This window comes from Fusarium oxysporum, chromosome 2, assembly GCF_000149955.1.
Source record: "Fusarium oxysporum f. sp. lycopersici 4287 chromosome 2, whole genome shotgun sequence".
NCBI lineage: Eukaryota > Fungi > Ascomycota > Sordariomycetes > Hypocreales > Nectriaceae > Fusarium > Fusarium oxysporum.
The window spans coordinates 881,037-908,392 of NC_030987.1; the positions used below are offsets into that span (position 1 = coordinate 881,037).

Genomic DNA, 27,356 nt, shown 5'->3' on the forward strand with positions numbered 1-27,356 from the left:
AGATTATATCAGCCTGAATAGTCTTCGGCACTTCAATATGTGTTATCTTAAAGCCAACTCTGACTCCCGTTGGAAAACACAGGATGGTTCGTCTTGTGGCTCGCAACGATTATGCATTTACGGGTTCTCGTGCACCAGAATTATTACCAACACCATAAACATAGGGTGAGCTGCTGTTCTAAATAAACACTAGATAGCAGATCCCCAAAGAATGTATCAGACATGCGGCGTAACTTTCTGGTTTAAGTCATTGAGATAACGATCCCGTGACCAATCACGTTACCCCCAACATGCAAATCCCCTCATGACGTACATACTGTCAAACCTCAACCATAACCTAAACCTGCATCAACATATTCACAATGAAACCTCTTATCGCCCTAACAGCTCTATTCAGCCTAACAACCGCCTCACAGTCTCCTCTCCGCGACAATCAAGCACCCCTCCCCAAACCTCCCATCCCTCTAAAAGGCCATCTCCCTCTAATGTCTTCCAACCCGCCCTCCGTCCAACCCTCCGTCGCCCTCGGCGACATCCTAGGCTCCAACCGCGGCTTAACATCATTCTCATCGTTCGCGCGCATGCAGCCCTCCACAGATACAAGACTCAGCGATCTATCGACGAATACCACTGTTCTTGCGCCGCTGAACTCAGCTGTTGATGCGCTACCGCGCAAACCGTGGGAACAACCCGCTGATTATAATAATTTTGGTGCTGATGCGTATGAGGGTGATGGAGGGCAGGATAGGGCGAGGGAGAATATGAAACGGTTTGTGGAGGCGCATCTTGTGCCTATTAGTCCGTGGGAGAAGGGGGAGAAGAGTAAGACGCTTGGGGGGAAGGAGGTTTGGTGGGAGGTTAAGGAGGGACGGAGGGTTATTATGCCTGATGAGGTTGAGGTTGAGAGAGTGGCTAGTCAGGTTGGGAATGGAGAACTGGTAAGTTGAATGAGATCATGATGGGAGGCATGCTAACTTGAGATACAGTGGATTCTGAAAGGAGTTTTGAACTACGCTTAGACAGACAGCGTCTGATGGGTACAGATACACGAATAATGATAGATTAATGACTAGGCAAGTTTGGATATAGCTAGATATTTGCATAAGAGGTCGGGATACTTTCGCTGCAGGTAGTGGCACGCAGGATAATACACGAGGTTCAAAGACATCACCATGCATCAGTCTGCTATTCATCCAGTATATTGATTAGGTCAACATGTTCGTCGCCGGTATCATCTATCCGAACTCCCAGAAACGACACCCTCCGAAACAGACATAAATTACAACAAGGACTATACCTCCAGAACAAACTCCCTCCACTTTTTAGTCATGCAGGCTATTCTGCACAGTTCGCTCCCCCAGACTCTGCAAGTTACCCCTCCCTATACTCAAGGGGCTCACAATCCAGGCATAATATTCAAGATGAAAGGAATACAGGCAAAAGCTGCCTCAAAACAAGAGACTGTAAGGCCGTAAACAAGACACTGGCCGGTACTGATGACGTTCTATGACTGGCATGCAGAGGCCAGCCTATGATGCCCTGTCGATTGAAGCGTATAGCAAAAAGAACTTTTTTATGAGAACACTTTTCGACGAGCATTACTCGTCCACCTTCAACCGCTTTGGTTCTGACTCCTCCGCAGTATCGCTCTGCGTTGTGGCTCCTGGCTCAGGAGTCTTTCGTTTCGTTGCAGTAGAATTGCTTGGAGCTACACTCAAGTTTTGACCTGAGCTCCCATTGGCATTAGGCAGAGGATCTCTGTCCTTGAAAGCGTTTGAGTTTGCATTTGGTGTCGTATTCAGGTCATCTCTGAGGAAACTAGGGCCTGAACCGACAACTGGCGTTGCAAAGTTCAGCGGACTTGGTAGTGTGTTACTGTCACCTCCCCGGAAGTTCCAATCGGGATAGAAGCTACTTGGGCTCGGAAGGAGTTCATTTGTCAAGAAACGTGATGGCAAGGCAGAGACAGGAGTATCACCATTCACATTCTGCTGAGGAGGCGGCCGGGCAAAAGGATTTGGCGGACCAGTAGCACCTGCGGACAATATTGCTGACGCAGACGGAGAGGGAGGAGGAAGCACAAGTGATGACTGAGAGTTGTGGCGCTGGGGCGCCTGCGTTGTAGTTTCTGTGGCGACCCGCGGCGAGTTTGACTCTGCCGTTCGTGCGCTACCGCCGCCTTCAGATCCTCCATCCGGAATCTGCACCGTTAAGCGAGGGCCACGAGGTCGAGCTCCTCCAGGACCGCCGGCCTTTGCACTGTTAGAACGCGAAGGCGGAGTCAAAGTAGTTTCTGGTATTGACGACAGCGATACCGTTCGAGACTTTTCATCGGTCTGAGTACTGGCACGCTGTGGCAAATGGGGTGATGATTTGGGCCCATCCGCGGCCCGGTTCAGTGCAGCCACATCAACTGATTGTGAACGGTTGGCGGCGTTTGCAGCATTAGCAGCGGCAGCGGCAGCAGCAGACTCTGATTTGTTCGACTCGGAAGTAAAAGATGCCAGATGCTGGGACAAAATAGACCGGTTCTCTTCGATGGGAGTGAAGATACTGTGAGATTTTCTTTGAGGTAGCTTCTTAATGGCACTGTCCGTGTTCAGTAATGGCGGCTGAGGGCGTTCTTGTGGTTCCGTCTTGGGTTCCACGGGAGGCGGTGGCGGAGGATCATGAAGGCGACGTTCAGGCTGGGGCGGCGGAGGTGACATTTGTGACATGTTTGGAGGAAGCTGTTGTTGAGGTGGTTGAGGCGATGGCGTTGGACGAACAGGAGCTTGAATTGGTTGTGACGGCGGTTGCGAAGTGTAAGCGGGAGGCATCGGAGAGGGCATCGGGGACCTGCGGTCATCCATGTACGGTCCTGGTTGCTGCATATGGCTAGGCTGTTGATGATAAGCATATTGAGGATGAGGACCATGTTGAGGTATTAGACCGGGAGGATGAGGCGAGTTGTAGATAGGCGGGTTGGGCATGTAATTCATTCCGGGATGCGGAGGGCCGGCCGGAGGTGGAGGCTGGACCATGCCGGGACCCATGCGGCGCATATCCGTTCGAGATGCCGGTCGTGAGCCGATCGATGGTTGCGGAGTATGTTGTCGCTGGATAGGATGACCAGGATGCGCTTGGAATGGGCCGCCATTGCCAATAGGTGGTGATGCTGAAGGTGTATGATGCCGAATCTGTGGGAAAGGAGGTTGATGTTGTCCGTAAGCATGGGGAGGCATCATCTGGTTCTCGACAACTTCAGGACCATGGGGAGGGGTGCCGTCGTTCTCCTCATCCTCGTCATCATCGTTTCCACCGTTGAAGTCGGAAGGACCTTTGTGTTCACTGGGACCGCCATGCTATTATCTATTAGCAAATAATACAGCGCGTCGTAGTCGCAGCCTATGTTCAGAGGCGTTGCAACCACCTCCAGAGGTGGGACTCACATATTGATATCGGTGGATAAGCTCTCGCATATCCGTTGACGAATATTCGTAAAGTTTCTTGTTGTTACCGAAAATGAAGACGGCGACATCGACGGAGCAAAGGACGGAAAGCTCATGAGCCTTCTTGAAAAGACCGCCCTTGCGTTTCAGGAAGGTGCTTTGTGCGCCAGTTAGTCGCGAACTTGAAGACCCCAAGGTCTGGTGATTTGTAGCCGTTCCTGGGGTTTACTTACACAGAGCGATTCCTGTCATCTTTGATCGCCTTAATCTCAATCTTTCTTCGTCCCATGTTGAACGGTTGTGCAGTTCAAGTTGGAGAAATGTGTCGCGTTTCCACGCGGGGAAGCTCAACGGTTGCGGCCAAGGAGATTTGGAAGATGCCTGAGACGTTGGTAGTGGAGCAGGGTGGAATTGGAACTGGGTCGCGCAGATCGTCGCAAAGAAAAGGAGTCGACAGTTTGAAGCGGAGAAAGTCGAGTCGCGAGGTTAAGGTCAAGTTGAAGCGCGGTTGTAGTCGTGATCGTAAGCGAGAACAAAGAATAGTTAAACGGCGTGGTAAAGTGGATGCTACCAAAGAACGCTTGAGGAAACGGAGAAATAAACCGAAAAAGTCGATGGATAAAGCCGAGAGAAGAGGAGCAGGTTGCGTGAGATGACGGAGGCGGCTGTCGCGGTGGCCGTGGAAGGTTGTTTAAGAGGAAAAAAAGAGTGGGAGCGGGAGAGGATTTGATGAGGGAAGCGAAGGTGGTTTGGCTTGCTCTGCTCTGCTTTGCTTGGAGCTGGGACAAGCCGAAGTAGAAGTAACCTTTCAGTCGAAGGACCCCCAGGCCGTTGGCTGCCTTTGTAGCTTAGTGGCCGGCAGCTGGTGGAGGGGTACTTGGTGCAGTAGCGCGTCGACGGTATCTCTTTTTAAGCTTGGCCTTTGGTGGTACCTCTTTTTTAGCCCTGAGGGGAGCGGGATAGAAGAGGGTACTGAGTGAGGCAGAGGATGAGTGACGCAGGCATGCGAGTCGCGTATATCATCAGATTTGATGCGCAGATGAAATTTTGAGTTCACGAGAGCCGTTGCGACAAGGAGACTAGGTTTAGATGAGATCTGCCTCAAGACCGTTGCGCGACGCGACGCGATAGCGATAGAAAAGTAAGATTTGAGCGATCAAGAGAGGGCTTTGGGATTTCCTGGCGCTTGCGCTTGCGCTTGAGAAAGGGGGCAAAGAGTGGGAAAAAATGACACAAACGAGCGACCGTTAAGTTGAAGGTTTTGGATCGATAAGACGTCGATGGGGCTGAATCTGGCGTCTGTGGTTGGGATGGGAATAGATGGATGGCTTCTAATAATAGACGGATCGTGTTCACTTTCACTCGTGCGTGCGGGTGCGGGATGGAGAAAGCGACGGGAGGGAAAAAAAGAAGGCAGCATGGAACCCGCAGGAAAAACTCCTTGCTTAGATAAGGTGAGCGTGATTGGATACAAGTCAGGCGGGGCTCACCGTCATGGTGGGTTTAGTGGAGCAGGGCCTGGACTACGGCACTCGAAGCCCTGGAATGGTCCCCTAAAGAGGCGCCAAAGTTCAGGGAGACAGACCAGGACGGGACGCAACAGCGGAATGGAACTTGGACAGTGGAGGTCCAACCACCGACTTTTAGAAATAACATCATTGACTTGACGTTTGTCGCACCACATTGCTTTCTATCTAGATCTGGCTAGGGATTTTTTGACAGAGCAGTCGAAGGTATATCAGGTATAATATTAGCCACGGCTCTTGGCAGAAGGAAAAGTCTCAACTCCAAATCTCTTCACGAACAAATAAGAAGCCTAAGGCTCAACCACCAACTTCTCAAGACAGCTCTTATCGTCTTGAAACCACAAAGCCTAGGCCATATCCTGGTTTGAGTCAAGCGGAAACAACACATCAGCTAGAGCAAACGAGGCTAAAGCAACTCTTCCGGATATCGCTTCCTGTGTTTCATGCAACTTGACAGACGGGAAAGGAAGCTGAGCCTCGTTTGTTCCCACCCATTCCGCTGCAACGGCTTTCGTATTCCACCATGTTTTTTGCTGCTGCGTCTCTTAGCTTGAGGTTTGCCCTTGCGTCGATGATCGTGGCCTGTTCTCCTCCCCGATGGGTGGCTCTAAGCTCTGACTTTCTTGATCGACACAATGATGATTCTGAGAAGTTGAGTCAGTAGAGTTAGACTCATTAAACACCTTCGTGAAGCTATTGGCATCGGTAAAGCTATAGCTTATCTCCCCGTCCTCATGACATATGCCAGACCCTAGTTCCCAACCGTCATTTTCCAGCTTCTAAAAATACAATTATGCATAGCAGCCTCACACGCGGGACCAGGTCATGCATCAACCATGCGGGCCAATTAACCCAGCTTGTCAGGAGATTAACCCAGTTTATCAGTGGAGACACTATAATGGGGGCTAAATGTGCATATCGAAATTTGGCCGCTTCTGAGATGTGAGAGGTCAACTGCACCACCAACAACTCATCACCTACGTATTCTAGACATCTTCACCGCATGCGAATCCATGGACACTCGGATCACTTCTTGTCACATCATTGTCAAGGGTGCTATTTGCAGAGTTAATAGACTCTCCCTACCTCTGCTCGTCTAGGGTTTCCCGGCAATGGCTATCCGCGTTGTCAAGCGTACGTAGTATCATGAAGTTCGGCAAACAAACAGGAACAAAGTTAATGTTTCAAATGATGTTATTAATAGCATATTGTCAGAAGAACTGTCGACGCAGTCTAGGTAAATGCAATATCTTTCCTGTTGCCATGCCAGCCTTTTCCGTGAAGCAACAAGGATCCCAAACTCCATTTCAATGCCATCCGCCCCTGGTTTCGTCAGGGCGTACCAGAGCTTCCCTAATGTACAGCTCGATTCTCTCTCCGAAGCCTTTTTGAAGTAACATAAAACCAAGAATAATAGAGCCATCGCTTTCCTTCATGCTGACGATGAAACCATATCAACTAACCATTCTCAAAAGTCGACGTCGTAGTTTTGGCTGATCGAGACCAAGCTCGCATATTAAGAACAGTAATCGGTTTCTAACTGGGCGATCCAGCAGCGCCTCCTGGAGCATTGTAGTTACCAAAGCCTCCGTGCTCAGCAGCGCCATTGTCCGCCTTCATCGTGCCGTTAAGCAGTGGACATAACCTTTGAGGAACAAGTTAGTAATGAGTTTTGAAAAGACGAGTCAATCACAAAAGAAATGTTGTATGTGATGTGGTAGTCGTTGCACGAATTGGTCTTCTCAACGCCATGCACCTCCAGAGCGCCATCTGGGCACCTTCCAGGCACAGCGGATGCGCTCAGCTTCACGTCGCGCACGCGCAATCTCTTGTTCGCGGGCTCTTCGCTCGCGGGCACGGCGCTGGAGTTCCTCTTTGACTCTCTTCCGCTCAGCCTTTTCTTCCTCACGTCGCTTGACTTCAGCGGCTCGTTGCTCTTGAACTCGCTGGGCTTTGGCTTCACGCTCTTCTTTCTGCCGCTTGGCCGCCGCATCTCGCCGCCCGCGTTCTGCTTCTTTCTCTGCCGTTCGCCGCTCCTGTTCTAGTTGACGAGCGATTGCCTTGTCCTCGCGAGCCTTTTCTTCAGCACGCCTTCTGGCATCTCGTGCCTTGTCTTTGTCGCATTGCTCCATGGCGAGTTGCAATTGGGACTTGCGCGAGCGACTGCGCTTTGTGTTGTCGGCCTCTAGAGGTGCACACCAATTGAATGACATTGGGGGAGGGGGAGAAACAAAGGGAAGTGATGATGGAGAATGGGGGCTCATACTTCTTATTTGTCTTGATGTGACCGACTTGGCCACAATTGGCACACTTGCGGGTTGTTCCAGTTGGGACTTTATCGCCATTGACACTGGGTGACCCGGCATCTCCTGTGCTGGCCTTTTGGTGGAGCTCTTTTTGCTGCTCTCGAGCCTGTCGTCGAGCTTTGTTCTTCTCGAGTCGTTCGAGCTCCTTCTTGATTCTGCGCTACTGTTAGTATCGATTATCACACCATGGCTCGAGAAGACGTACCTAATGCCTGCAAGACGGTCATGGTCGGCATTGCCTGTAGGACGGGAGCTGTAGATGCTGTTGAAAGATACACGTAAGCCGGTGCTCTAAACTCCAATCCAACAATGTCATTTCTTGAGCCAGGGGTGCCGACTCCGTAAGTTCGTCGACGTTTTCTTGTCACGACTCCCCTGCTCTGTGGCTGCTGGACTGTCTGACGCGAGTTGGGTGGGTGCACATACTCTCTCATCTCAAGATCCGCCTCTGTTCGCCGCTTCATATACTGCGAAATCACAACCGGATCGTGAACGACTTCGACTCGATCTTGCGTACTGCCATCGGGCATTCGGATCTCTCGGGTTATGCGAATAGCGCGTCGTTGCTGTCGACTTGCCGAAGTCAAACCACTAATTTGGCTGGTACCGTCGTCGAACTGGGCTGGAGTCATGGCTGACTGAACGTTGAATCTATCATCTTCATCTTCTGTTACTGCAACATCTTTGTCGTCATGCTCTTGACCATCTGAGAGTGTAGACTTTTGCTTCTCCCAAATTTCTCGAATACCTTCCTCGTACATTGCTTGCTGCTTTTTGACATTATAGGCGTGGCCACCATTAGCTCGCTTTTCACGCTCCATGGCATCTGCAGATGTAGCAAGCGGTCCCTGAACTGCCTCGATATATCCACCCTTCATGGAGGTTCGAATGAAGGAGAAGCCAAGACCGTGGCCTGTCGGGTCTCCCTCACCATGAAGTTGAAGCATGGCCTTTTGAGCGCATGCATCGATGAAAGCCTTGGTTGTCTTCCATGGGGCCATCTTGTCCGCGAGAGTTTCTTCTTGCTTCTCTTGCTGCTTTTTGGCGCCCTTGGCAATCTTGCTGCCTTCATCCTCGACATCATCGTCATCCCCATCTGCGTCGTTGTTCTGAACATCTTCATCGAGGGAAGCATTTCGAGGGTCGTATCCGGCGTCCTCAAGCTCCTTGATACCAAGTTGCATAGCATCAAGTAGACAAACCTCTTCCGGCTTAATCATGGAACGAATCGTACTCTCATCAGGCAGTATTTCGCCAGGTTTCAGCCGCCACATACCCTTCTCACCGCTCTCTCTGTCGTACTGCAGGAATTCTTTGAGTTTCTGGCGATTTTGAGTATCGGTTGAGTCGGCAATATGCTTGGTGATATCGGACAGTTGACAGTTGTCGGTATCGCTGTGTCTTATCATGCGAAATGCGAGCATCTTCATTCTGTTCTTCGAGGCATTCGTAACCTTGCGACTGTGTGGTCCTGGAACCTCGACTGAAGGGAATTGCTGACCAACGACATAAAGATGATCGATCTTGTGGAGAAACCACCTCGAACCATGTTCACCAGTGGTGCTGCGCACAACCAAGAAGTCACTACCTCTTGGGTTATGCTTGAAGACAGGAGCTCGGTACATCTCGTTGTGTAATGTTGGTACAGTCTCACCGGGGTCAACGGTGCCAAAGAGGGAAAACGGGGATCGATCTTCAGGAAGAAGCATGCGATACTCTCCAAGTTCTTGCTTGGGGAGTTGCTCGTCTTCATTTGTGTCTTTCCGGCGGTAGTAGTTGATCAAGCGGTTGCCCATACCGAAGCTGCTGAGCACTCGTGGACGTTGCTCACAGTACTCGTAAAGAACAGCCGTTGAGTTGTCGTTAATACTCAAATCCTTGGACTTGAGGAAGACTTCGTGCGCTTTGCCCTTCATCTGCTTTCGCTTCTGGTGTGCAGGCTTGTCAAACTTGATGATATGACCAGCAAATTTCTTGTACCTGAAACGAGGGCGATGATACTCATCTGTCGTACCACCGAGCTTAACTTTGTAGTACGGCCATGAGAGCTTGATAGCGGGCATACTGTGCTCAACAGAAATGTTGCCAAGTGTAGCGCGAACCTTGCTTTGGTGGTTTTCCTTCAAAGCCTCGTATGCCTCGTCGTTCGAGATGTTGAAGCGGTTGGAGACATCGCGGCCGAGGTTGCCGTTAGCCATGCGCTTCAGCTTGTTGTCTGTGCGGGGTCGCTTTGCATTTCGTTGAGTTTCTTGGGTTTCGATAAGGAGGTAAGGATCGCTCATATCCAGTTGCACCCTCTTGGCGCCTCTGCGGGTAGCGTCTTCGAAATTGTCGAAGGAGGGGGCAGCATAGCGGGGAATCTCTGGTAGACCAAGCTTGACTGTCTTGCGTTTCTTCGGTCGCGATGGTCCCTCGTCGCCAAGGTCCATCAGGAACTCAGCATCCCATTCTTCATCCTGCTCTTCAAACACGCGCTTCCGTGCTTGCTGTTCCTGCTGCTCGGCGGTTTGTCGGGCCTTGAAATCAGCTTCGATAGCCTCAATGCTGGCGCCCCAATCTTCGCAGGCAAGCTCAATATCACGTAGGGTGAAGCCAGCAACCGTTTCGGAATCGGACTCTTGATCGAGATCGAACTGGACATTATCTTCGGCCTGATCTTCCTGGTCCATGCCACAGTACACTAAACCTCTCTCCTCGCCCTGCCTAGGTTTGCGGGTGATGGTTGCAGTGCCTGGGATACGGAACAGCTTCTCTTGATCGGGAGCGAGTTCGAGTGTAAGTTTGCTGGTGACGAGCTGCTTGGGCTTTTTGACGGGTTTCTTCTCCTTCCATGTGGCCTTCTTGGCTGGTAGGAGTTCGCTCCATGTCAAGATGTGCCCCTTTTTGAAAGCAGGCCATGTAGCTTTTAGGAGGTCCTCGACGGTTTCAGCGGGTGCGGGAATGTCAGGATCCTGGTTATCGAGATGTGGTTCGGGGTCGAAGTTGATGCCAGGAAAGCTAAGACTCGTATCGAGAGGTTGGGTGTCGTCGGTAGTATCGGCATCGCGAATGTGAGGTGCTGGGGAAGAGGGACCTAGAATTGGATCTGGTGAAGAAGGTCCCTCTCCGAAGAGGTCATCTGGATCGTGACTGGTTCCGCCATCGTCCGTGAGGCCAGGCATCTCCATAGAAACACCAGCGCTGGGCTCCTCCTCGTCTGGTAAATCATCGTCGCTGATATCTTCGTAATCCTCTGCATCGTCCGCCTTACCGGACTGGTCGAACGCGACATTGTCGAGAACGATGCCGCCTCCGTTATTTTGCGAATCTCCCAGTAGTTTCGCAATTTCTCGATCGTCGGCGGCGTCCTGGGCCTTCCAGGCGTTCTCGTCAAAGGACGAGAAATCGTTCTCTTCAGCCATGATCGCGGTGTCGCAATCTTGAAATCGGATCGCTAAGAGGCCGCGGAAGTGTCGTTATTCTTATATCATAATTTTATCGCGTCGCTGATGATCGGCCGTCGCTCGGCGATTCGTGGCTGTCGTGTGTAGATTGAAGGGAAGTAATTCGTGTTTGCGTTGAGCTGAGTTGTTCACGGTTGCGTTCTCCAGGAAAGATGCCCAGGAGCCTGAGAATGAGCGCGGAGTCAGCCAATCAACGTCAAGATAGGATGGAGGAAGCGGAAAGGCCAGTGCTTGGATTTCGAGATGGGGCGGCGTTGAGTGGCGTGCAGGTCTCCACTTCAACACTATTGTCGCGACAAGGAACACTTATTGTGTAGATGCTCAATAGAAACTCACCTTGGCGTTGTAACTTTGCTCTCAAGCCTTACAGCCACTATCGTCTCTGTGATATCATACTTGGTTGAATAATTCTGGAGTTGTGGAGTTTAAGCTGAAACTGAAAACTGGTGACTTTGTAAGGAAATGTTACCAGTAAATGAACATTGGACTTATAAAGGGGGTCGCCAAGGAGCATAAGATAGTTGCAATAAGATAAGATCAAATCAATACGGTAATACTCTAAGATAGATGAGCGAATGAAGATTTTTACGTTGATGTGATATGTTGAAAGAATAAATTTGCCTAGAAGCAAACTGACGAATTTATAGAGAGTAACGATGGCGTGAATCACTGCTTTACGATGGGCATCTTCTCAAACCGAGAACCTAAATAATAGATACGTGGCCGGGAACCTAACTCAAAATATTTTATCATCAAATACATAAGGCTTCATGTTATGCAGAAAGCAGATCAAGAGCGTAGCACGCCCACCAGCATGCACAATGCCAGGAGGTTCACGGTCAAAGGCTCGACTCATTGTTAGACGAGGCGTGAAATTGCAACCTAGCACTACAGATTTCTCTGAGAATTTAAGACTGAGAAGAGATGTAAAGTATCATGAGCCTCATTTATGGATAAATGATGGTCACAAGTTTATTATCCAACTCAAGTCCGTGTAGGCATCAACAGACGATCTACCACCTACCGGCTCTGCTGCAGAAGACAAAAGAACCACAAGGTAGATATAAAAGAAATATAGCCTTGTATTGTAATGTTAGTATGGACTTTATATCTACTCCGAATCTGCGTGGATAGGGCGCCTCATATTGGCCATCATAAATGAACAGGAACTTACGACTTGCTCCCCACAGCCTCACAGTAAGTATATGTGCATACTCAAAACTCATTTCAAATTGCAACCGTACGAGTAGGTGATTTTGAATTACCGTAAAAGCCGGCCGTCTTGTTAATACAGGGTGTACGAAGGACCCAGTTGGGTGGCACACAAGTATAAGCAACGCTTGACATTGAAGCACAGTCATTGCTTTGGACTTTTCTTTTGAGTGTTAAGGAACATAGCCCTCACAAGAAGTGCGAGTTTGTTTACTGTATTGTGTACTAGGGAAATAACCATATTAAACACACAGTGAATGATTAGCAACTGGCAAGGCTGGTGGCGAAGCTGCGTTTTGAAGACACTACACATTGCCACGGAAAGGCTCGCAAGTCTCTATGGCAGAAGAAAGCATTCTGTATGAGATTGACTCCATATATCGTAGATGAAACCGGTTGTTGCTCCAGGCTCACCCACCTGTTGCGGTTCCGAGTAGCCGAAACACCACTTTGACACTTCACGATTCTGAAGTGACGCATCCATTACTGATATCACAATATAGTGAAGGGGCCTCAGAGATCAAGAAAGGTTTTTATCGTTTAATAAGGATACCAGAAATAACTAGCCTCAAGACCTGCTAAGTATATACCAAAATTGCTAGAGTCTGTACTGAACTTACCAGAGCTTTTGTATTACTTAAGATATAGGTCCCAAGTCTTCCTGCTTCGCACAGAGGAATAGATTGTATGAATATATTGTTTATATGCAGCTTGTGGGACTGTAAATATTGCTGAGTATGATAGAGAGTATTGTAGAGTCTGGCGATTGTCACAGAGACTTCATCGGCAGGGAATGAAGGATGGAGGCAGGTTATTTATTACTCGGTCAAAGCTGGAGATAATCGTCTATCGCATTACTAATGATATAAGTTGTCCTACAGGTGAGATGTCGCAGTTCGTAAAGCAAGATCCAGAATTCTGGTAAAGGTAACAATCTGCTATCTTCCAATCCGGTTAAACATACATAAACTCACATAACCTGCATACAAGCGCCATGAGCTGTCATTGTAATTTCCAAATTACAAACCCCAAATTCCCCCAACCTCGCTTGCTTCAAATGATCCCCGAAAACACAGCTCAATTCGGTCAAACACAGCGCCCATACGAAAACAAGCTTCCATAGCGAAATCTACCCTCCATAATACACGATCATCACTATGATCAACCCTCTATAACACAAGATCAATACTCTACAATACCAGAGATTGCAACATGATTCGATGGGTAATCCCAAATGACGCAAAAGCTCGGCGGATTCCTGATTGGGGAGTATCATGACAGGGCAGCATTGCATAGAACAAATCCTACACAAAATAAGCACAATATTCTTTTTGGCCCCCAATCGTTTATCTCAATATCGAGCAAGTTTTGGAAACACCGGTCTATACATCGTGGCACCATAGGTGTATCTAAAGCCATTGAGTTGGACGGTGAGGTAAACTTGCGCAGGGATGATGCCAGGAGATGAAGTCTGCCTTGACTGTTTCACTCCATGAATGCTGCGGACGTCACACTGGGGCCTGCTGGGGTAATCACGAATGATGCATCGTTGATGGGAACAGGGTAGAGAAAAGGATACAGTGTATTTCTACTAAGTTCTGTTCGTCGTGTAGTGTATGACGAGTACTGAATGCTTCAATAACAATAATAAGTACAAGGATTTTGAAAGCAATAATGCCACCCTCTAACAGCACAAGAATCCTCCCAGTTGGATATTAACGCCGTCAATAACACGGTGATCATAAACTCATTAAACTTGCGCTTGCGACTGGTCAGCTTCCGGGGCTGCTTCTGCTGCTCGGCGTGCCCGGCGACGCCTGACACACTTTATCACGAAAAAAGGAACAAGGATAAGGAGGAAAGCCAACTAGACAATCTCGACTATTCCCACGACGATGCTGAGTATAACTACCAAGCCAAAATGCTCTGTGGTAAGAAAAGCACGTCTTGATAGTGCTCCATTGTCTGATGCATTCTCGTCAGGGAGGGCTGTGTCATTGGGCAGAGTCCCGTTGATGAGGATTGTCATTGTGCCGTTGACCTCTGCGACGTTGACGATGGACTTGTTGAGCGCGTCGTAGCTTCCGTTTCCGATGAGTTCGTCGAAGTATTGGGTGCTGTTGTTGTCGTCGCATGCGCAGTACTCGTATCGCGAGCATCCGCAGAGGACATCACGCTCTTCGTCCTCATCGCTGGTGTCGTTGTGATAATGGTAGGGATGCGAGTAAGGATACATGTATGCACCGTAGAGCCAAACGCCAGGCCAGAATGCCAGAGCAGCACCACCTAGAGCGTAAGGCGCAATTCTTCCGGGACTTGAGCCGCCGGACTTGTAAGGTCGTGATGAACCACCGGGGTAGTATCGACCGCCTGCGAAGCTGGGCTGAGGACCGACACCGCGAGAACCGCCGCCGCCGCCTGATGAACCTGGACGATATGATGAGCCTTTTGAACCACTACCGCTACTGCTGCTTCCACGACTGCTGCCGCTTCCACTGCTTCCACGGGAGCTCCCACCTCTGCTGCCACTGCCAGATGATCCTCTTGAACCTCCGCCGCTGGAACCTCCGCGTGCTCCACCACCACCGCCGCCACGACGCTTGTAAAGCTCGTGCTCATCAGCGCTGGGTTCAGACTCGATGCGCTTTATGTGACGGGGTACGTCGGCAGCCGACGCGACCGTTGATGTGATGAGTGTGAATAGCACGACTGCGAAGTCTGGTCTCATTGTGGGCCAAGCTGTCTTGGTATGACGAAAGGATGCAGGTAGGTGTAGGCGAGATGAAACAAAGAAGTGTCGATTGTGAATTGGAAACCAGAGTCAAGCGAAGACCAAAAGATTTCGGATTAGAAGATGCCAAACCGACGAGAAACAAAAAAAAGTCGTGAGTTTGAGTTTGGGGGTGTAACAAGATGGAACAGTCCGAAGTGGGCAGTTCCAAGGTTTAATACCCGAAATCCGAATTGAGGAAGGGTAAGTAAGACTGAATTGATGACGGGGGTAATTGCAAGGATCCACAAGGTGTGCTTTCTCTTCTAGATTCGGAGGCTGTGACGGAGGCGACAACGACAGAAGATCACGGGGTTGACCTTCTATGATGAGGTTCAAGGGGCGAATGAGGTAAACAGAAATGATGATGTCGCTCTTTCCAGAAGGATTGGGGGCGACGATCGACCGCTAAACAGCAAGAACAAGCGGATGTCTTGGCTGAGCTGTAATGAGGTCACTGAACGACCGGTTTTGGTAGCTCCTTCGAGATGATGACTGATTGAGAAGAAGGAAATTGCCAAGGCATGAAGAATTGTCTTCTTTATATTCTGCTCTAAGGAGGTAATTCACCGTAGGAAGCGGAAAGAGCATTGGTCTCTGGCGTTTTTTTAGCTTTGACGAGCTGAAAAGAGGCCAATCTCTGAAAACAAATTAAGTTAGGCTCCAGCCAAAAAGTGCTTTGACTTTTGTTGTTTTTGGCGGAGACAAAAAGCAGCCCTACCAAAGTGGCTTAGCCAGAGGAACCATTCACAGCGGTCTAATTACTTTGGAGCGTGTTTGTGGTGGTTTGCTGCATTGCAGAGGCGCGCATCAAGAGACAAAGAAACGGAATGAAGGTCCGACTGCCTTGGCTCAGCCTTAATCCAGACACAAGCTTCATTTAGCGAGACAGTAAATTTCTCTTGTGTTGATGCTGGTCAATAATCTGTTGGGTTCCGTGGTAATGTCATTACCAATTGACCACTGTTTCAAGGATGATTGAGCGATGATCGTGGGTCTGTGACATAAAGGACCCTGGAGTTGGCATGGGCGTATAAGCTTGTCGGGGTTAAGCTTGCAGCGCCGCAACATGCAGGCGATTGCATTTCTCATTGGTTTACATCCTTGTTTAGTGTGGATCAAGGCTGTCACTGAGGCAGATTCAATTGAACCAACCTGAAAGAGACATTTTGCTACGACTTTCCAATACGCCAAAAGTCCGCTTGTGACTGTCAAAGCTTTCTTTCAATTAAAATCTTAGAAGATATTGGCATTCCTGAATTGATCTTTTATTAGAGATGTGGCTGAAGCTGAGACGTGAATTCATCCAGGTAAGATTTGTTCGTATATAGGGACGGGACAATTCACGGAGACGAAGACGGAATCCCGCAGGAGAATAAACTTCAAATGTGGCGATGCGTACTGATCACCACGTGGTCTTGCACGATTTGGAAGTCCCCGATCTGTATGCCTTAACCTTACAATCTTGGCTGCGTGAAAAAACGTTCCATATTTCTAACGAGACCTTCCTCTCTCGTTCGTTCTTTGATGCATCTCCGCCATAGCCACCGCGCCCCCGCATGATGCTAGAGTGACAGTCTGTCACATGAGGCTGTGCAGTGTGCAATTGTTATTGCTTGCAGCATTCTAGAAGCATGGAATTGGCGGCCTGATTTTTAGCATTCAGCCAAGATCAGGCACCCGTGCTTTCGCTCAGGACTTGGCGCACTAGAGTTTTCAGTACATCTCCGATGGCGGGGACTGGGCGGATATAAACATCACGAGTTGTCGCTCAGTGGCGATGAATGGTTGGATGATCGCCTGGTTTCTGGGTGAATGAATTGATGATCGCTCGGCGTTACCGAGAAGGACTGAGAGTCAAGTGTAAATATTTGGGAGGCAGCCGTGAACTCAGCCTTTCAGTTCTTCGCTGTACCTGGGCTTTCTTGTCCATACTTCTGAACGAAGTCGTGAAAGACAGCCGTGTCATAACATGCGATATCCTGAAGATAAGCTGAATTCTTTGCTTCACCAGATTCGATGAGTTCAATGGTCCGCCTGGACAAAGCCATAACCTCAGGAGTATGTTTTCCTATTCCGAGCCACCTCCTCTCATCCTCTGGAATACGTTCAAAAGCATCCATCCAAAGAGAGTCCCATCTATCCAATGCACGTAGCAACATTTTGGAATAGTCGGGTGATACTACTGACGTACGATAATGAAATATGTGACGCCCAAGACCTGGCAAAGATCAGTATTTGTCATTTATTGACTGTCCTGGGTTGTGACGTACCTGAAGAGAGATAAAAGAGATCTGAATGGTCTAATTTTCCAAAGGAGTCTCTAGTAGCAGGCGTCCATTCTTCATCAAGCATTCCTGCTATCGCTTCGCTGCAGCTTGAAGGATAAGACCTCGTTAATCTATACCGCGACCTTTCTTGAAAAACCAAGCTTGAATCTGCCTCCCAGATATCACTCGGACATGGCAGATCTACAGTCATCTCCTTTGATGCTATGATGGGTGGGTGGTTACAGAAGAGCCCCAGGAGTGAGTCATTCATAAAAGTCCATGTAACGACCCTTATACACGTCTCCCGGTGAACAAAATCTTGCCAGCTTTTGCCGGGCTCGTGTTTGAGACTCATCATGTTTGATTTTCTCAACGTCGCGACTAGTGTTGGAATTCTTTTGCTTGCTATCCTTCTGCGAGCTTCGATGTGATTTGCGCTGCCTTCGAGAGTATTCATCAACACCGCAGCTTGGCATATTTCAAGCATGTGTTGTGAAGTAACTGGGCTGACATCTTGACCTGACAATTCTTTTAGCTCCTTGTATACATACTTTTCTGCTAATTCTAGCAGCGGTGTATTAATATATGAGGGAGAAGATTGATTTAGGCATTGAAGATAAACAGTTCCAGTCAACACTACAGCTAGCAGCAGGTGGAGTGAAACCTTTTCAGGATCAAATGTTGGCCAGTGTATCGTATCCTGATGGTAATGCCTCCGGCGGAAGAAGAAGACCAAAACATGCTGAAAATGAGATGTTGTAAAGAATCCTCTTTGGCAACTTTGGTCGAGTCCTTCCCCAAGATGAGGCTTGTTGGTAGTCAGTCCTTGAAGAATATTTGACAGAGTGACTATTCGTGTCGATAGAGCATCGATCGAGTTGGTAGAAGGACCAAAGATACCAGAGAATTGTAGCGGATTGTTTTCGGTATCACCATAGTCCTGGGGTTCATCTAGAAGCATGTCGGATAGATCAAAGAGAAGAAATCTTGGATCGACCGTCCCTGAGCTCCAACCGACCGTCTCCGTCTCGCGTTGCTTCCAAGCAGGTATCTCTGATGTTCTTTCCGGCTCTCGAGCAACAATGGCATCCATTGATGGATGAGTTGGATTGCTAGCCTGTAGAAGAAAAGAGAAGCTGGGACGGTCATCCTTGCAGACCTCTCTCGGATTAAAGGTCGCTCGATGTGAAGGGTCATGACATGGTGAACTATATGCGCAATCAATGCCACGAGCTGAGCACCGATGACAAGGAAGTTCCGAGTCACAAGAGACCTTCACTCGCGCGCAGTTATTACAAGCTCGAAGCTTTCTGCCTCGTTTGGCTTGTGGTGGGAGAGGTCGGCCCTGTCGGGCATTGCAAGAGCGTGCATGCCGACGAGCGACATCAGCCCTGCGGAAGGACTTTTGACAGAATGGACACTCATTCTGATGAGTGGATAGGGGTTTGCTATAGACGGAACATCCCGGGGCCTGATATGGAGTAGCCATCTGAGAGGTACGTGGATGAAAGAGGTTGAAGTTGGGTCATGTGGGAATTTTCCGACGGTGAGCAGCAATAAGTGGAGCTATGTGGTCAATTCCCGTTCCGACCTGGTCCCCGGCGAAGGGTCTTATATAGCCAGCAGCACGACTGATTTTGTCTTTCTTGTTTCCTAGAAAATTAGATTTATTTACTTATACGAGATATTCAAATATGACCAGATTACAATTAGCAAGATGTGAGCAATAACTCTAAAGAGCTTATCGACTTCGACTTACACCATCCTCCAGCTATAGCTCGGCCTCTCTCCATCACAGCTACTTCAACAATCCCACAGCAAGCTCATAGAATAACAGACAACCGATTCGATTTTCAGAGACGGAATGGTTCCTCCAAGGCGGCTAAGGATATAGCACCTATTACGCACCCAGCTTCGCTCGCCGATGTTAAGCCAAACAACCTAGTCGACTATGCCCTGTACGTACTCAAACCCGTGCCACGATGAAAAGAAGAAGCTAAAAAGATGTGTAATAAAGCACGACGCTAGATAAGGTAGCCAATTGGGGCCGAACTGGCTCCCTTTGGCCATTGAGCTTCGGCCTGGCCTGCTGCAGTATCGAAATGATGCACGTTTCAATGCCACGCTACGACCAAGACCGTCTCGGCATCATCTTCCGCGCCTCCCCTAGACAGTCAGATGTAATGATCGTGGCAGGGACTGTCACAAATAAAATGGCCCCTGCATTACGACAAGTCTACGATCAGATGCCTGAGCCTCGTTGGGTTATCAGCATGGGATCTTGTGCCAATGGAGGAGGGTACTATTACTACAGCTATAGCGTTGTAAGGGGAGTTGATCGTATTGTTCCGGTCGATATCTTCGTTCCTGGCTGCCCACCTACTGCTGAGGCTTTGATGTATGGCGTGTTTCAGCTGCAAAGGAAGATCAGGAGTCAGAGAGCTTCGAGGATGTGGTATCGAAAGAAGTAGACTACACATTGGGGGAGCTGTAAGACTATAGAGTACATGGATGTCATACTATTACATAGAATAAGGACAAAAGGTCTACCCTGATCAAAACATGTTCGGGAAGAGAAATCGATCCAAATCAGCATAGTCGAAACTGGAAAGATCTCCAACCAAGTTATTCAGCCATCTCATATCATCCATTTCTGTAACGGGAGTCTCATCTCGCGTCTCTGGAAGGGAAACTATCGGGAAGGTTTTAAGTATGTCACTCAAGTTCGATGCACACTTCTCCTTGCGCCTCTGTTGCATCAGTATAAGCAGAGAAGCCGTGTTGAGAGCCTCTTTCGTAGCATTAGTGTTATACACAGTAGCAACATTACTCAAACATTGCATTGCATCCTTGAGCTGAGCTATCGATTCTCCCGTGTCAATGGCTAGTAGGACACAGATAATTTGAAACGGCACATTGGCCATGTGATGCCATGGCGAGCGAGCATCTAAAATAGCTTGAGCTGCTTCGATGCCTGTTTTTGTGATAGAGAGGATCTGGTCAAGAACCTTTCCTGAGAACGTCGTGTTCATAGATTGAAGTCGACGGCAGAGACATAAGGCGAGGTTTGTCTGTGCCATAATCGATGGCGGAACAGAATGAGTCCTGCTTAAGACAGTTGACAGCGAGGCCTCAAGCTCGGAAACGTCTTGCGTCTTATTCGGATCAAGCTCTGTTGAGTAGGGGAGTAACTCCATGAGCTCATGGGTATAGTCTCCTTCTCTGGAACATGGCATCTCGAGTGTTGAGTTGCATAGTATAGTTCTGGAACGACCCATGTCAAATGAAATCCATATGTTGAGGTGCTCGGCGACAGCAAAGAGCCTTCTCCGAAGCTCGGCATCGACCTTTTCTTCTGTTACTGGAAGGACTGATTCTTGGGATGGTTCACAATGCAGGCCAGCTGCTTCGAGCATGTGCATAAGAATTGAACTAGCCATCCATGCTGTGTGAGGTGTTCCAGCTATTCTCAGATATACGACTCGAAGTAGCCAACCTGTGACACTAGCAGCAGATGGGCCATCGGACATCTTCTGCTCGAGGATGAATCTTGCTGTTTCTATTAAGTCAAGCTCCACTGGTGGAGGCTCAACTTGCGAGAATAAGCACCCGATAGCTGCTATACCGCAGAGGATAGAGTCTTGTGACTGATCGTATATATAACCAGCCCATCTACCTTGTATGGTCTGTGAGATATCGTCACGATCAACAAAACCATAGATTGGGTCCATCTTTTGAAAGTAGACAGCACTCAAGCTCTCCATGTCTTCTTTCGACAGTAAGTCTGTGATCGGTCTCGAGACAGGAACATGGGAAGACTTCCGTGCTCCAAGAAATGCATTCCAAGAGAAAGTGTGCATCCTCGGCGCATTCTTAGGATCCAACCTCAATGCCAACCTTCTAAGAAACGCAGCCCCAGAATTCGCCTCCAGCGACTGCAGATGCCTTGGCGACGTAGCATGATCACTCCTCGAAGGTCTAGATTCCTTCTCAGTATGAACAGGAGGTGAAGGAAGCAGAGTAGCGTCATGAGTCTTCCTCTTCTTGTTCGAAGATGTCTTGTAGGTGCAGTCATACTCAAAACGGACACAGGCTCCGCAGGGCTGAGCGCCGTCGCATTTCCGTTTTAAATCCCGACATGTTTCACAGGCGAGTCTTGAGCGCTTACGGCCTTGAGAAGTGGACATGATTGGTATTGGAATGGGAATTGAAGGATTGTGATGTGTAAGGGGATGAATGCATGTGAAGTGAAGTTGCGAGGGTCGGTTCTTACGGGCCGAGCGGGTATGTCGGTTATCACGGGAATATCGGCAATAACGGTGTAAGTGATTGAAGCTTGACGTAGTTTGAGGATGCTAACTAAAAATATCTTAATCGTAATAAACTTATCCCGGTGTTCTTGTTCTTACAATACATGCCAGAGTCTCAGTCTGGTTGTCAGCCTCGAATTGCTGGTATTGGATCGTATCCCCATGTTACTCAACCAGGACAGAGACTCGGTCTCAGCCGCCGAGACACTGGCTGATATCGAAAACCAACCCCAACAAAATCCACCTGAAAAGACACCGACACATGATGAACCACCAGACGGAGGCTTCAATGCTTGGCTGCAAGCCCTTCTAGCCCATATCGTATTCTTCAACACCTGGGGCGTCGCAAACGGCTTCGGAATCTTCCAGCAATATTACACCCAAACCCTCGGAGAAAGTCAATCCACGATATCTTGGATAGGAAGTGTCCAAGTGTTCTTCCTATTTTCAGTGGGAGTCATAGCTGGTCGACTGACGGATGCTGGCCACTTTCGAATCGTTTTCCCGCTCGGTGTCTTCTTGCAGGTCCTTGGACTCTTCATGACTTCGTTATGCACAACATTCTGGCAAATATTCCTCGCTCAAGCTGTTTGCCTCGGAATAGGCAATGGATTCACTTTTTGTCCAGCCCTCGCTGTTTTGTCACAGTACTTCAAGAAGTATAGGGCTTTTGCTGTTGGACTGGCGGCCGCTGGTGCAGCTGTTGGTGGCTTAGTTTATCCAGTCTTGATTAACTGGCTCATCTTCCACGATAATGTAGGCTTCCCCTGGACTCTCAGAAGCATGGGCTTCATCATGCTTGCTACATATATCCCCTGCCTTTTATGGCTCAAACCTCGACTACCACCTCATCCCAGTGGTCCATGGATCGATATAACAGCTTTTAAGGAACTGCCCTTCATCTTCTTTACCATGAGCATGTTTCTCAACTTCTGGGGTCTCTACTTTGCCTTCTTCTATCTCGGAACCTTTGCTCGCGATCAAGCGGGCATCTCCGAGCCCATCTATCTACTGATGATACTAAACGGCGTTGGGATATTTGGCCGTATCATGCCAAACATTGTCGCCGATAAGTGGACAGGACCCCTCAACATACTCATCCCCCTGAGCATAGCTTCCAGTCTGTTGGTCTACTGTTGGGCGGCTATAGAGACTGCAGCGGGCCTTTATGTATTCGCTGTAATATACGGTTTCATGGCTGCAGCATTGCAAGCTCTGTTTCCAGCTGTCGCAACACAAATGGCACCTGATCCAAGAAAGACTGGGACAAGAGTTGGAATGATACTGGGTATTGTCAGTATTGCAAATCTGACTGGCCCTTTTATCTGTGGTGAGCTGATCAAAGCTGGTAACGGTAGTTACCTTGGACCTCAGATGTTTGCTGGCTCTTCAATATTTCTAGGTGCTCTTATGGCAGTGGCATCTCGGATGGCCAAGACCGGTCTTGTGTTCAAGGTCAAATCATAGATAGAAAGGTCATACATGTATATGATACATAGACTTTGAAAGATGTAACGCCATTCTTTAAAAAAAATTCAAGCAGCAGGAGTAGCTTCATTTGCCACCTCTTCATTCTGTCCCTTCTTCTTCTTCTTCCTCGAAAACCTCGGAAATCGGACTCGTATGCCAAACCGAGAGCCAAATCGAGCGACACTCCTCCTTATCCTAGCCCCCTCCTGTACAACGGTAGTGGTACTCACATGAGGTTGGTTCTGAGGAGTATTCTCTGGCATGGGCGCAAGAACCGCAGCACGCCAAGTTTCCGACCAATCTTGGTCAGAAATTTCAAGCATCTCTCTAAACACTGTTCCCTCTAGCTCTGTTATGATGCACTTCTGCAGATGCAATACGGTTCTGCATAGGCGAACAACTCGCTCCCAAAATTTGGCGTCCGGCTCATTTTGGAAGATGAAGTCATCGCCTTCGTTGGTCCACGAGATGGTAAAGATCATCTTGATAGCCTTGCTTTGGTCGTAGATGAAGGTGCAACTATCTGTGTCTTGAATTCTCTTATTCAAGGACATGGAGTACAGTTTGGCGTATTTGGTATGTGAGAATTGGAGAGCCAGTGTTGATGGTAAGGTTGTCTCATGACTCACGATACACCTGGCGTATGCCATGGTTTGAACTTTGATGCGACGACTTTGAACTTGTTTATTCCAGCAATTTCGTTGTTCTTTTCTGAAATGAAGTGCATACAAATGAAACACGTAAGTAGGGAGGAGGGAACAGATAAAAAGGACCGCATAAAATGATGTTGCGCCTTTTATTAAATATCTATTTGCCGTTCAGCCGTCTGCAGCCTCTCTGGTTGCCAGCGTCTTAGGAATATCGCCCTAGTATTCCCCCCCATAAGCCAAAGGTGGTGCTTTCGTCGTGTTCTAGCCTCGATAGCGCTGCCTAGTGACATCCTCTGGCGTCCAATAATTACCAGACGAAATACGGCTTAGCCCCTTTAGGACTTCCGACGTGCAATAGCACTCGAGATTGAAGGTAAAGGATGAGAAAAGAACTACTTGTTTGGAGCGAAGCCTGCTTATTTGATAATAGGAGGTCTAGTCAGGCCTTTCTTTTGTTATACGCTTTGAAATCCATGTCTTCTACGACCTTGAGGCACTCCAGCTCTTCAGGTTTATCCTGCGTAACTTTGTGGCCAGGTGAAGATCAGCTTTCAGCCACAATGCCCAAATGCGCATAACGAGAATGCGCTGTAACACACCCGCGGCTGAAACTAGCGAAAACCAAAAGCAGGCTATGTTACTATGGGTAGTCTAGCCAGCTGTGAGCCTTAATCTTGTGACTCGGTATTTCTACATTGGATTCAGCACCTGATATCTCAACCACTACCTTTTGCATACTCTTTGAAGTCTGAATCAAGTGGTACGAATCAACAAGATGGGCTGCTTCGGCGCTGACAATGATACAAATCGGGTAGACGAGGAGACTGCAGTCCGGGGCGTACAGGTTGATTTTAGCGATGATCGCTGGATTGTAGACCTTGAACTCGATAACATTATCAGCAACATATCGGAGAACGAGAGCTGGACAACTTCATCTCGTAGGGGGTTTCAGGGCGCCAATGACAACGAACAACCCCCAAACGAACTAGGCAAAGTATGAAAGTAACTTCCTGTAAGCCAAGAGAGCGACGTTAACTGAATGAACCAGAGTTATCGGATCAACTTTGCTGTCCTTCAGCGAATACAGTTGAAGCAGCTCCGAACTAAATTCGCCAAACATGCAGTCTCTCTAAGATGCGAAGCCGGTGAACCTCAAGGGTGGCAGGACACTCTTAAAGACTATAGTAAGATGACTGGTGTTTTGCTTAGAAGTCGATCGAAAAGGTGCTGATGTCGAATTCTATAGTACAAGCACTCCAAAACTATGAATACATGGAAAGAAGAAGTCTGCAACCTGAAGACCCGTTCTACATGAGCGGCGAGAAATATCAAGACCGAAAGCTCCTTGAAACCATCATAGGAGGCGAAGCATATAAATTTGAAGGCAAAAAGGTATTTCCTGCTATAGGTGACTGGCAAAAGGGTCCTGATGGATCGAGATCTGTTCGAGATACAAGACAAGATAACTATCAGCGGAACTGGAAGGTAGGTTTCCACCAAAGACTTGCCGTGGCGGCCGTAGGTGGGATATTTCTCATGGCCCCTATGTGGCTGATGGTCTTGCATAATACTCTCTACACAGCTTTGGTTTCGACGACGGTGTTCGTTGCTGTTTTTGGATCAATGGCTGCGCGTTATCTTACGAGTTTGATGGACGTTATGTCGAGTACAGCGGCTTATGCTGCTGTGTTGGTTGTTTTTGTTGGGCTGATCACTGAAATGCACGATGGCTGAGACGGAGGAAGAGGATAGTGTTGAGTTTAGAGACAAGATTCGGGCGGTCTCCAAGAATAAATCTCGCACTTTTGTTATTTCTAGTTGGAAAACTTGGATTCTGATGTATCTTACAGAGCTCATCCCTCAAGTAGACGAGTACGCAGCAGATCGTCAAGTACCTTGCCAACGGCCAGAACCTTTTCCTCCTCTAAAACCCGGCCCACGATCTGGATATCTACAGGAAGGTGATGCTTGGCCATTTCTTGCATGTTATCCTCCCAAAGGCGGGTATTCCACTCATCCAGCTCGTTCCTCGGCTCATGGTCCCATAACGCATCAAGATCTTTAGCTTCAACCTTTCCTCCAGGGATAACCAAAGCCGTGTAATCCAAAAGATTCCAGACCTTGGTATATCCCACCCATTTGACAGTGTTATGAGGTACAGCTGCATGTGGTAGAGCCGGCATTATAATGGCGTCCACAGTCTTCCCCTTTTTAGAGAGGGTGTTGTTCCACTTCTCGAGATAGGCTTGCTGGAGCTCTCGCTTCCGTTTGTTGAGTTGCCAATAATCAAACACTGATATAGGCTTTCCCCTGTTCACAAGTCTCTCCACGCTGGGGATAAAAGGTTCGCCTCCTGCCTCAACATCGCGACGAATGTCTTCCCCTCCATCGACTGTGAAGTAGGCGTCCATAACCTCTATGCACTCAGCGTGCAAGTCAGGCTTCCACATTACAAGCTCATGACCATCAGCTGCAAGGGCAGCTGCAGCTTGCGCAATAACCCTTACGATACTAGGATGAGGCTTCACAACGCCGTCGTCGTACAAGACACCGATTGTCAGCTTGCTGTTCACGGTCATGTCATATTCAGACTGGCGCCATGGGATGGGAACGCAACGACAGTCTTGTTTCCAGGGTTCCTGCAGTGTGATCTCTTTTGTGAGATGATAAATGGTCGAGAGGGAGCGTGCTAAGGGACCGATAGATGATGGGACGTGCTCTTGTCCATCGGTTGAGACTGGTACGCCTCCATATGGTAATCTCGAGCTCTATCTCACGTTAGTGATACCCCTAAAACGGTGACTTAACGCACGCTCGGCTTGAAACCATATAGGCCCATCATAGAAGCTGGCATGCGAATACTACCACCCAAATCTGACCCGAAACCTCCGAGACTTCCATGAGAGTAAATCAGCGCCGACTCCCCACCCGAGGATCCTCCAGGCGTGTATCTGGGAATGATAGGATTTTCGGTCAATCCCCAAAGAGGATTGTCGGTTTCAGCCCACTTCTCAAGATTAGCATGAGCTCAAAGTATAACTCTTTAGACTCACCATGATGCTTTGTGGGAGATTCGTTTTGCAAATGATGACTGCGCCTAGCTTCTTCAGGATCTTCACTAGGACGGCATCATCTTTGGCTGGCTTGAAGGCCTTGCTTGTGTAGCCAAGAGTGGTGTCATAGCATTTGACATTGAACTGATCCTTCAGACTTATTGGAACTCCGTGCAAAGGTCCTTTTGTTTTCTTTTCTTTGGCATAATACGCATCGAGCTCTTGGGCCTGTTCCAAAACATCATCGAAGAGGATTTCGGTCAGGCTAGTAAATCATCAGACTTTGGTAGCACCAAGAGACTACAATGAGGCTCACCAGTTTGTCTGTCAGTATGTCAGCTATGTCTAACCTTTAAAGCATTGTCGTAAGGGTCTACCTTCTTATGCGCCTCAATGGCTCTGTGACACGATATGTTAGCATATATCTCTCGGGATTCAATGATTGACTTTCCGTGTGATATAAGCCAGGGTTACATGTTCACTCGTGAACTCTCCACTAGAAATCTTATCGGCCAAGGCACTGATATCATCAACTTCGGTAATGGCCTTGTATGCATCCTGGCGATCCTCGTTGTCTGATAGGTTCTTGGTGACAAAAGCAGAGATGACACGGGCTCGCTGTCGTCGCTTCTCTGCAACAACTTGTTCCCAGATCTTTGTTTCCATAGTGATTCATAGATCTAGCGATAAGGAAAACTAGGGAGGTTGTGTGTCTATCAAGGTTCAGAGGCTGTTGCGAAGTTGGAGGTGGTCGAATAACCCCGCATATACCCGCACCCATTACCCGTCCGCTGCTTATGAAGATTTTCGGGTGCAACATCCGAAATGCAAGTGATAGATGCTTGGCATACAACTACGCTATATCTATCAAGCAAATTATTTCGATTCGGTTTAGAGAGAGACGTCTATATTCGC

At 48.4% G+C, this 27,356-nt stretch overlaps 11 protein-coding genes across 18 annotated transcripts; 4 read left to right on the forward strand and 7 right to left on the reverse strand.

The window, feature by feature from the left end:
- The first annotated feature begins 202 nt into the window (after positions 1 to 202).
- Positions 203 to 3,101, forward strand: FOXG_05886 (uncharacterized protein). Its single transcript, XM_018384332.1, has 2 exons — positions 203 to 938; positions 987 to 3,101. The coding sequence occupies exons 1-2, from the start codon at positions 363 to 365 to the stop codon at positions 1,017 to 1,019; spliced, it is 609 nt and encodes a 202-aa protein (XP_018241403.1). The 5' UTR covers positions 203 to 362; the 3' UTR covers positions 1,020 to 3,101.
- On the reverse strand, positions 1,133 to 4,875 carry FOXG_05887 (MADS-box transcription factor, other eukaryote). Its single transcript, XM_018384333.1, has 3 exons — positions 3,665 to 4,875; positions 3,432 to 3,588; positions 1,133 to 3,344 (listed from the first exon to the last, which is right to left on the reverse strand). Exons 1-3 carry the CDS (start codon positions 3,718 to 3,720, stop codon positions 1,599 to 1,601), a joined length of 1,959 nt encoding a protein of 652 aa, XP_018241404.1. The 5' UTR covers positions 3,721 to 4,875; the 3' UTR covers positions 1,133 to 1,598.
- Positions 4,876 to 6,107: 1,232 nt separating this feature from the next.
- On the reverse strand, positions 6,108 to 10,846 carry FOXG_05888 (transcription initiation factor TFIID subunit 1). 5 transcript variants are annotated; one of them, XM_018384336.1, is made up of 4 exons: positions 7,690 to 10,846; positions 7,469 to 7,525; positions 7,224 to 7,418; positions 6,108 to 6,602 (listed from the first exon to the last, which is right to left on the reverse strand). In XM_018384336.1, exons 1-4 carry the CDS (start codon positions 10,662 to 10,664, stop codon positions 6,494 to 6,496), a joined length of 3,336 nt encoding a protein of 1,111 aa, XP_018241407.1. In that variant the 5' UTR covers positions 10,665 to 10,846; the 3' UTR covers positions 6,108 to 6,493. The 5 variants fall into 5 exon arrangements, with proteins under 5 accessions (XP_018241407.1, XP_018241405.1, XP_018241406.1 ...); XM_018384334.1 differs by having other exon boundaries at positions 7,469 to 10,836; XM_018384335.1 differs by having other exon boundaries at positions 6,134 to 7,418; positions 7,690 to 10,837.
- Positions 10,847 to 13,420: 2,574 nt separating this feature from the next.
- Positions 13,421 to 15,348, reverse strand: FOXG_05889 (uncharacterized protein). Of its 2 annotated transcripts, XM_018384340.1 has the most exons (2): positions 14,436 to 15,348; positions 13,421 to 14,345 (listed from the first exon to the last, which is right to left on the reverse strand). In XM_018384340.1, exons 1-2 carry the CDS (start codon positions 14,644 to 14,646, stop codon positions 13,786 to 13,788), a joined length of 771 nt encoding a protein of 256 aa, XP_018241411.1. In that variant the 5' UTR covers positions 14,647 to 15,348; the 3' UTR covers positions 13,421 to 13,785. The 2 variants fall into 2 exon arrangements, with proteins under 2 accessions (XP_018241411.1, XP_018241410.1); XM_018384339.1 differs by having other exon boundaries at positions 13,425 to 15,348.
- A 757-nt stretch (positions 15,349 to 16,105) lies between these two features.
- On the reverse strand, positions 16,106 to 18,467 carry FOXG_05890 (uncharacterized protein). Its single transcript, XM_018384341.1, has 2 exons — positions 16,962 to 18,467; positions 16,106 to 16,909 (listed from the first exon to the last, which is right to left on the reverse strand). Exons 1-2 carry the CDS (start codon positions 18,445 to 18,447, stop codon positions 16,587 to 16,589), a joined length of 1,809 nt encoding a protein of 602 aa, XP_018241412.1. The 5' UTR covers positions 18,448 to 18,467; the 3' UTR covers positions 16,106 to 16,586.
- A 156-nt stretch (positions 18,468 to 18,623) lies between these two features.
- Positions 18,624 to 19,429, forward strand: FOXG_05891 (NADH dehydrogenase (ubiquinone) Fe-S protein 7; the record flags this gene model as incomplete). The annotated part of the gene is made up of 3 exons (XM_018384342.1): positions 18,624 to 18,677; positions 18,730 to 18,916; positions 18,976 to 19,429. Exons 1-3 carry the CDS (start codon positions 18,653 to 18,655, stop codon positions 19,427 to 19,429), a joined length of 666 nt encoding a protein of 221 aa, XP_018241413.1. The 5' UTR covers positions 18,624 to 18,652.
- FOXG_05892 (protein RDR1) lies at positions 19,372 to 21,181 on the reverse strand. Its single transcript, XM_018384343.1, has one exon. The coding sequence runs from the start codon at positions 21,143 to 21,145 to the stop codon at positions 19,514 to 19,516; it is 1,632 nt and encodes a 543-aa protein (XP_018241414.1). The 5' UTR covers positions 21,146 to 21,181; the 3' UTR covers positions 19,372 to 19,513.
- Positions 21,182 to 21,355: 174 nt separating this feature from the next.
- FOXG_05893 (uncharacterized protein) lies at positions 21,356 to 22,847 on the forward strand. The gene has a single exon (XM_018384344.1). The coding sequence runs from the start codon at positions 21,431 to 21,433 to the stop codon at positions 22,733 to 22,735; it is 1,305 nt and encodes a 434-aa protein (XP_018241415.1). The 5' UTR covers positions 21,356 to 21,430; the 3' UTR covers positions 22,736 to 22,847.
- FOXG_05894 (uncharacterized protein) lies at positions 22,804 to 23,450 on the reverse strand (the record flags this gene model as incomplete). Its single annotated transcript, XM_018384345.1, has 1 exon — positions 22,804 to 23,450. Exon 1 carries the CDS (start codon positions 23,386 to 23,388, stop codon positions 22,804 to 22,806), a length of 585 nt encoding a protein of 194 aa, XP_018241416.1. The 5' UTR covers positions 23,389 to 23,450.
- Positions 23,451 to 24,163: 713 nt separating this feature from the next.
- On the forward strand, positions 24,164 to 25,122 carry FOXG_19138 (uncharacterized protein; the record flags this gene model as incomplete). The annotated part of the gene is made up of 3 exons (XM_018399321.1): positions 24,164 to 24,382; positions 24,437 to 24,572; positions 24,635 to 25,122. 3 exons carry the CDS (start codon positions 24,164 to 24,166, stop codon positions 25,120 to 25,122), a joined length of 843 nt encoding a protein of 280 aa, XP_018241417.1.
- On the reverse strand, positions 25,090 to 27,163 carry FOXG_05895 (uncharacterized protein). 3 transcript variants are annotated; one of them, XM_018384347.1, is made up of 5 exons: positions 26,819 to 27,163; positions 26,758 to 26,765; positions 26,442 to 26,706; positions 26,201 to 26,395; positions 25,090 to 26,156 (listed from the first exon to the last, which is right to left on the reverse strand). In XM_018384347.1, exons 3-5 carry the CDS (start codon positions 26,442 to 26,444, stop codon positions 25,242 to 25,244), a joined length of 1,113 nt encoding a protein of 370 aa, XP_018241419.1. In that variant the 5' UTR covers positions 26,445 to 26,706; positions 26,758 to 26,765; positions 26,819 to 27,163; the 3' UTR covers positions 25,090 to 25,241. The 3 variants fall into 3 exon arrangements, with proteins under 3 accessions (XP_018241419.1, XP_018241420.1, XP_018241418.1); XM_018384348.1 differs by having other exon boundaries at positions 25,090 to 25,184; positions 25,237 to 26,156; positions 26,442 to 26,765; XM_018384346.1 differs by having other exon boundaries at positions 26,442 to 26,765.
- Between the last annotated feature and the right edge of the window lie 193 nt (positions 27,164 to 27,356).

Bases quoted from the DNA above. Each gene is read 5' to 3' on its own strand.
- FOXG_05886 (XM_018384332.1), top strand. From the start codon at position 363: ATGAAACCTCTTATCGCCCTAACAGCTCTATTCAGCCTAACAACCGCC. The intron at 939-986 runs GTAAGTTGAATG...CTTGAGATACAG, and splicing joins AGGTTGGGAATGGAGAACTG to TGGATTCTGAAAGGAGTTTT.
- FOXG_05887 (XM_018384333.1), bottom strand. From the start codon at position 3,720: ATGGGACGAAGAAAGATTGAGATTAAGGCGATCAAAGATGACAGGAAT. The intron at 3,589-3,664 runs GTAAGTAAACCC...TGGCGCACAAAG, and splicing joins GATGACAGGAATCGCTCTGT to CACCTTCCTGAAACGCAAGG. The intron at 3,345-3,431 runs GTGAGTCCCACC...AATAGATAATAG, and splicing joins TTATCCACCGATATCAATAT to CATGGCGGTCCCAGTGAACA.
- FOXG_05888 (XM_018384334.1), bottom strand. From the start codon at position 10,664: ATGGCTGAAGAGAACGATTTCTCGTCCTTTGACGAGAACGCCTGGAAG. The intron at 7,419-7,468 runs GTACGTCTTCTC...ACAGTAGCGCAG, and splicing joins GACCGTCTTGCAGGCATTAG to AATCAAGAAGGAGCTCGAAC. The intron at 6,603-7,223 runs GTATGAGCCCCC...TGTTCCTCAAAG, and splicing joins CACATCAAGACAAATAAGAA to GTTATGTCCACTGCTTAACG.
- FOXG_05889 (XM_018384339.1), bottom strand. From the start codon at position 14,646: ATGAGACCAGACTTCGCAGTCGTGCTATTCACACTCATCACATCAACG.
- FOXG_05890 (XM_018384341.1), bottom strand. From the start codon at position 18,447: ATGGCTACTCCATATCAGGCCCCGGGATGTTCCGTCTATAGCAAACCC. The intron at 16,910-16,961 runs GTACGTCACAAC...GATCTTTGCCAG, and splicing joins TCTCTTTTATCTCTCTTCAG to GTCTTGGGCGTCACATATTT.
- FOXG_05892 (XM_018384343.1), bottom strand. From the start codon at position 21,145: ATGTCCACTTCTCAAGGCCGTAAGCGCTCAAGACTCGCCTGTGAAACA.
- FOXG_05893 (XM_018384344.1), top strand. From the start codon at position 21,431: ATGTTACTCAACCAGGACAGAGACTCGGTCTCAGCCGCCGAGACACTG.
- FOXG_05895 (XM_018384347.1), bottom strand. The intron at 26,157-26,200 runs GTGCGTTAAGTC...AACGTGAGATAG, and splicing joins TATATGGTTTCAAGCCGAGC to AGCTCGAGATTACCATATGG.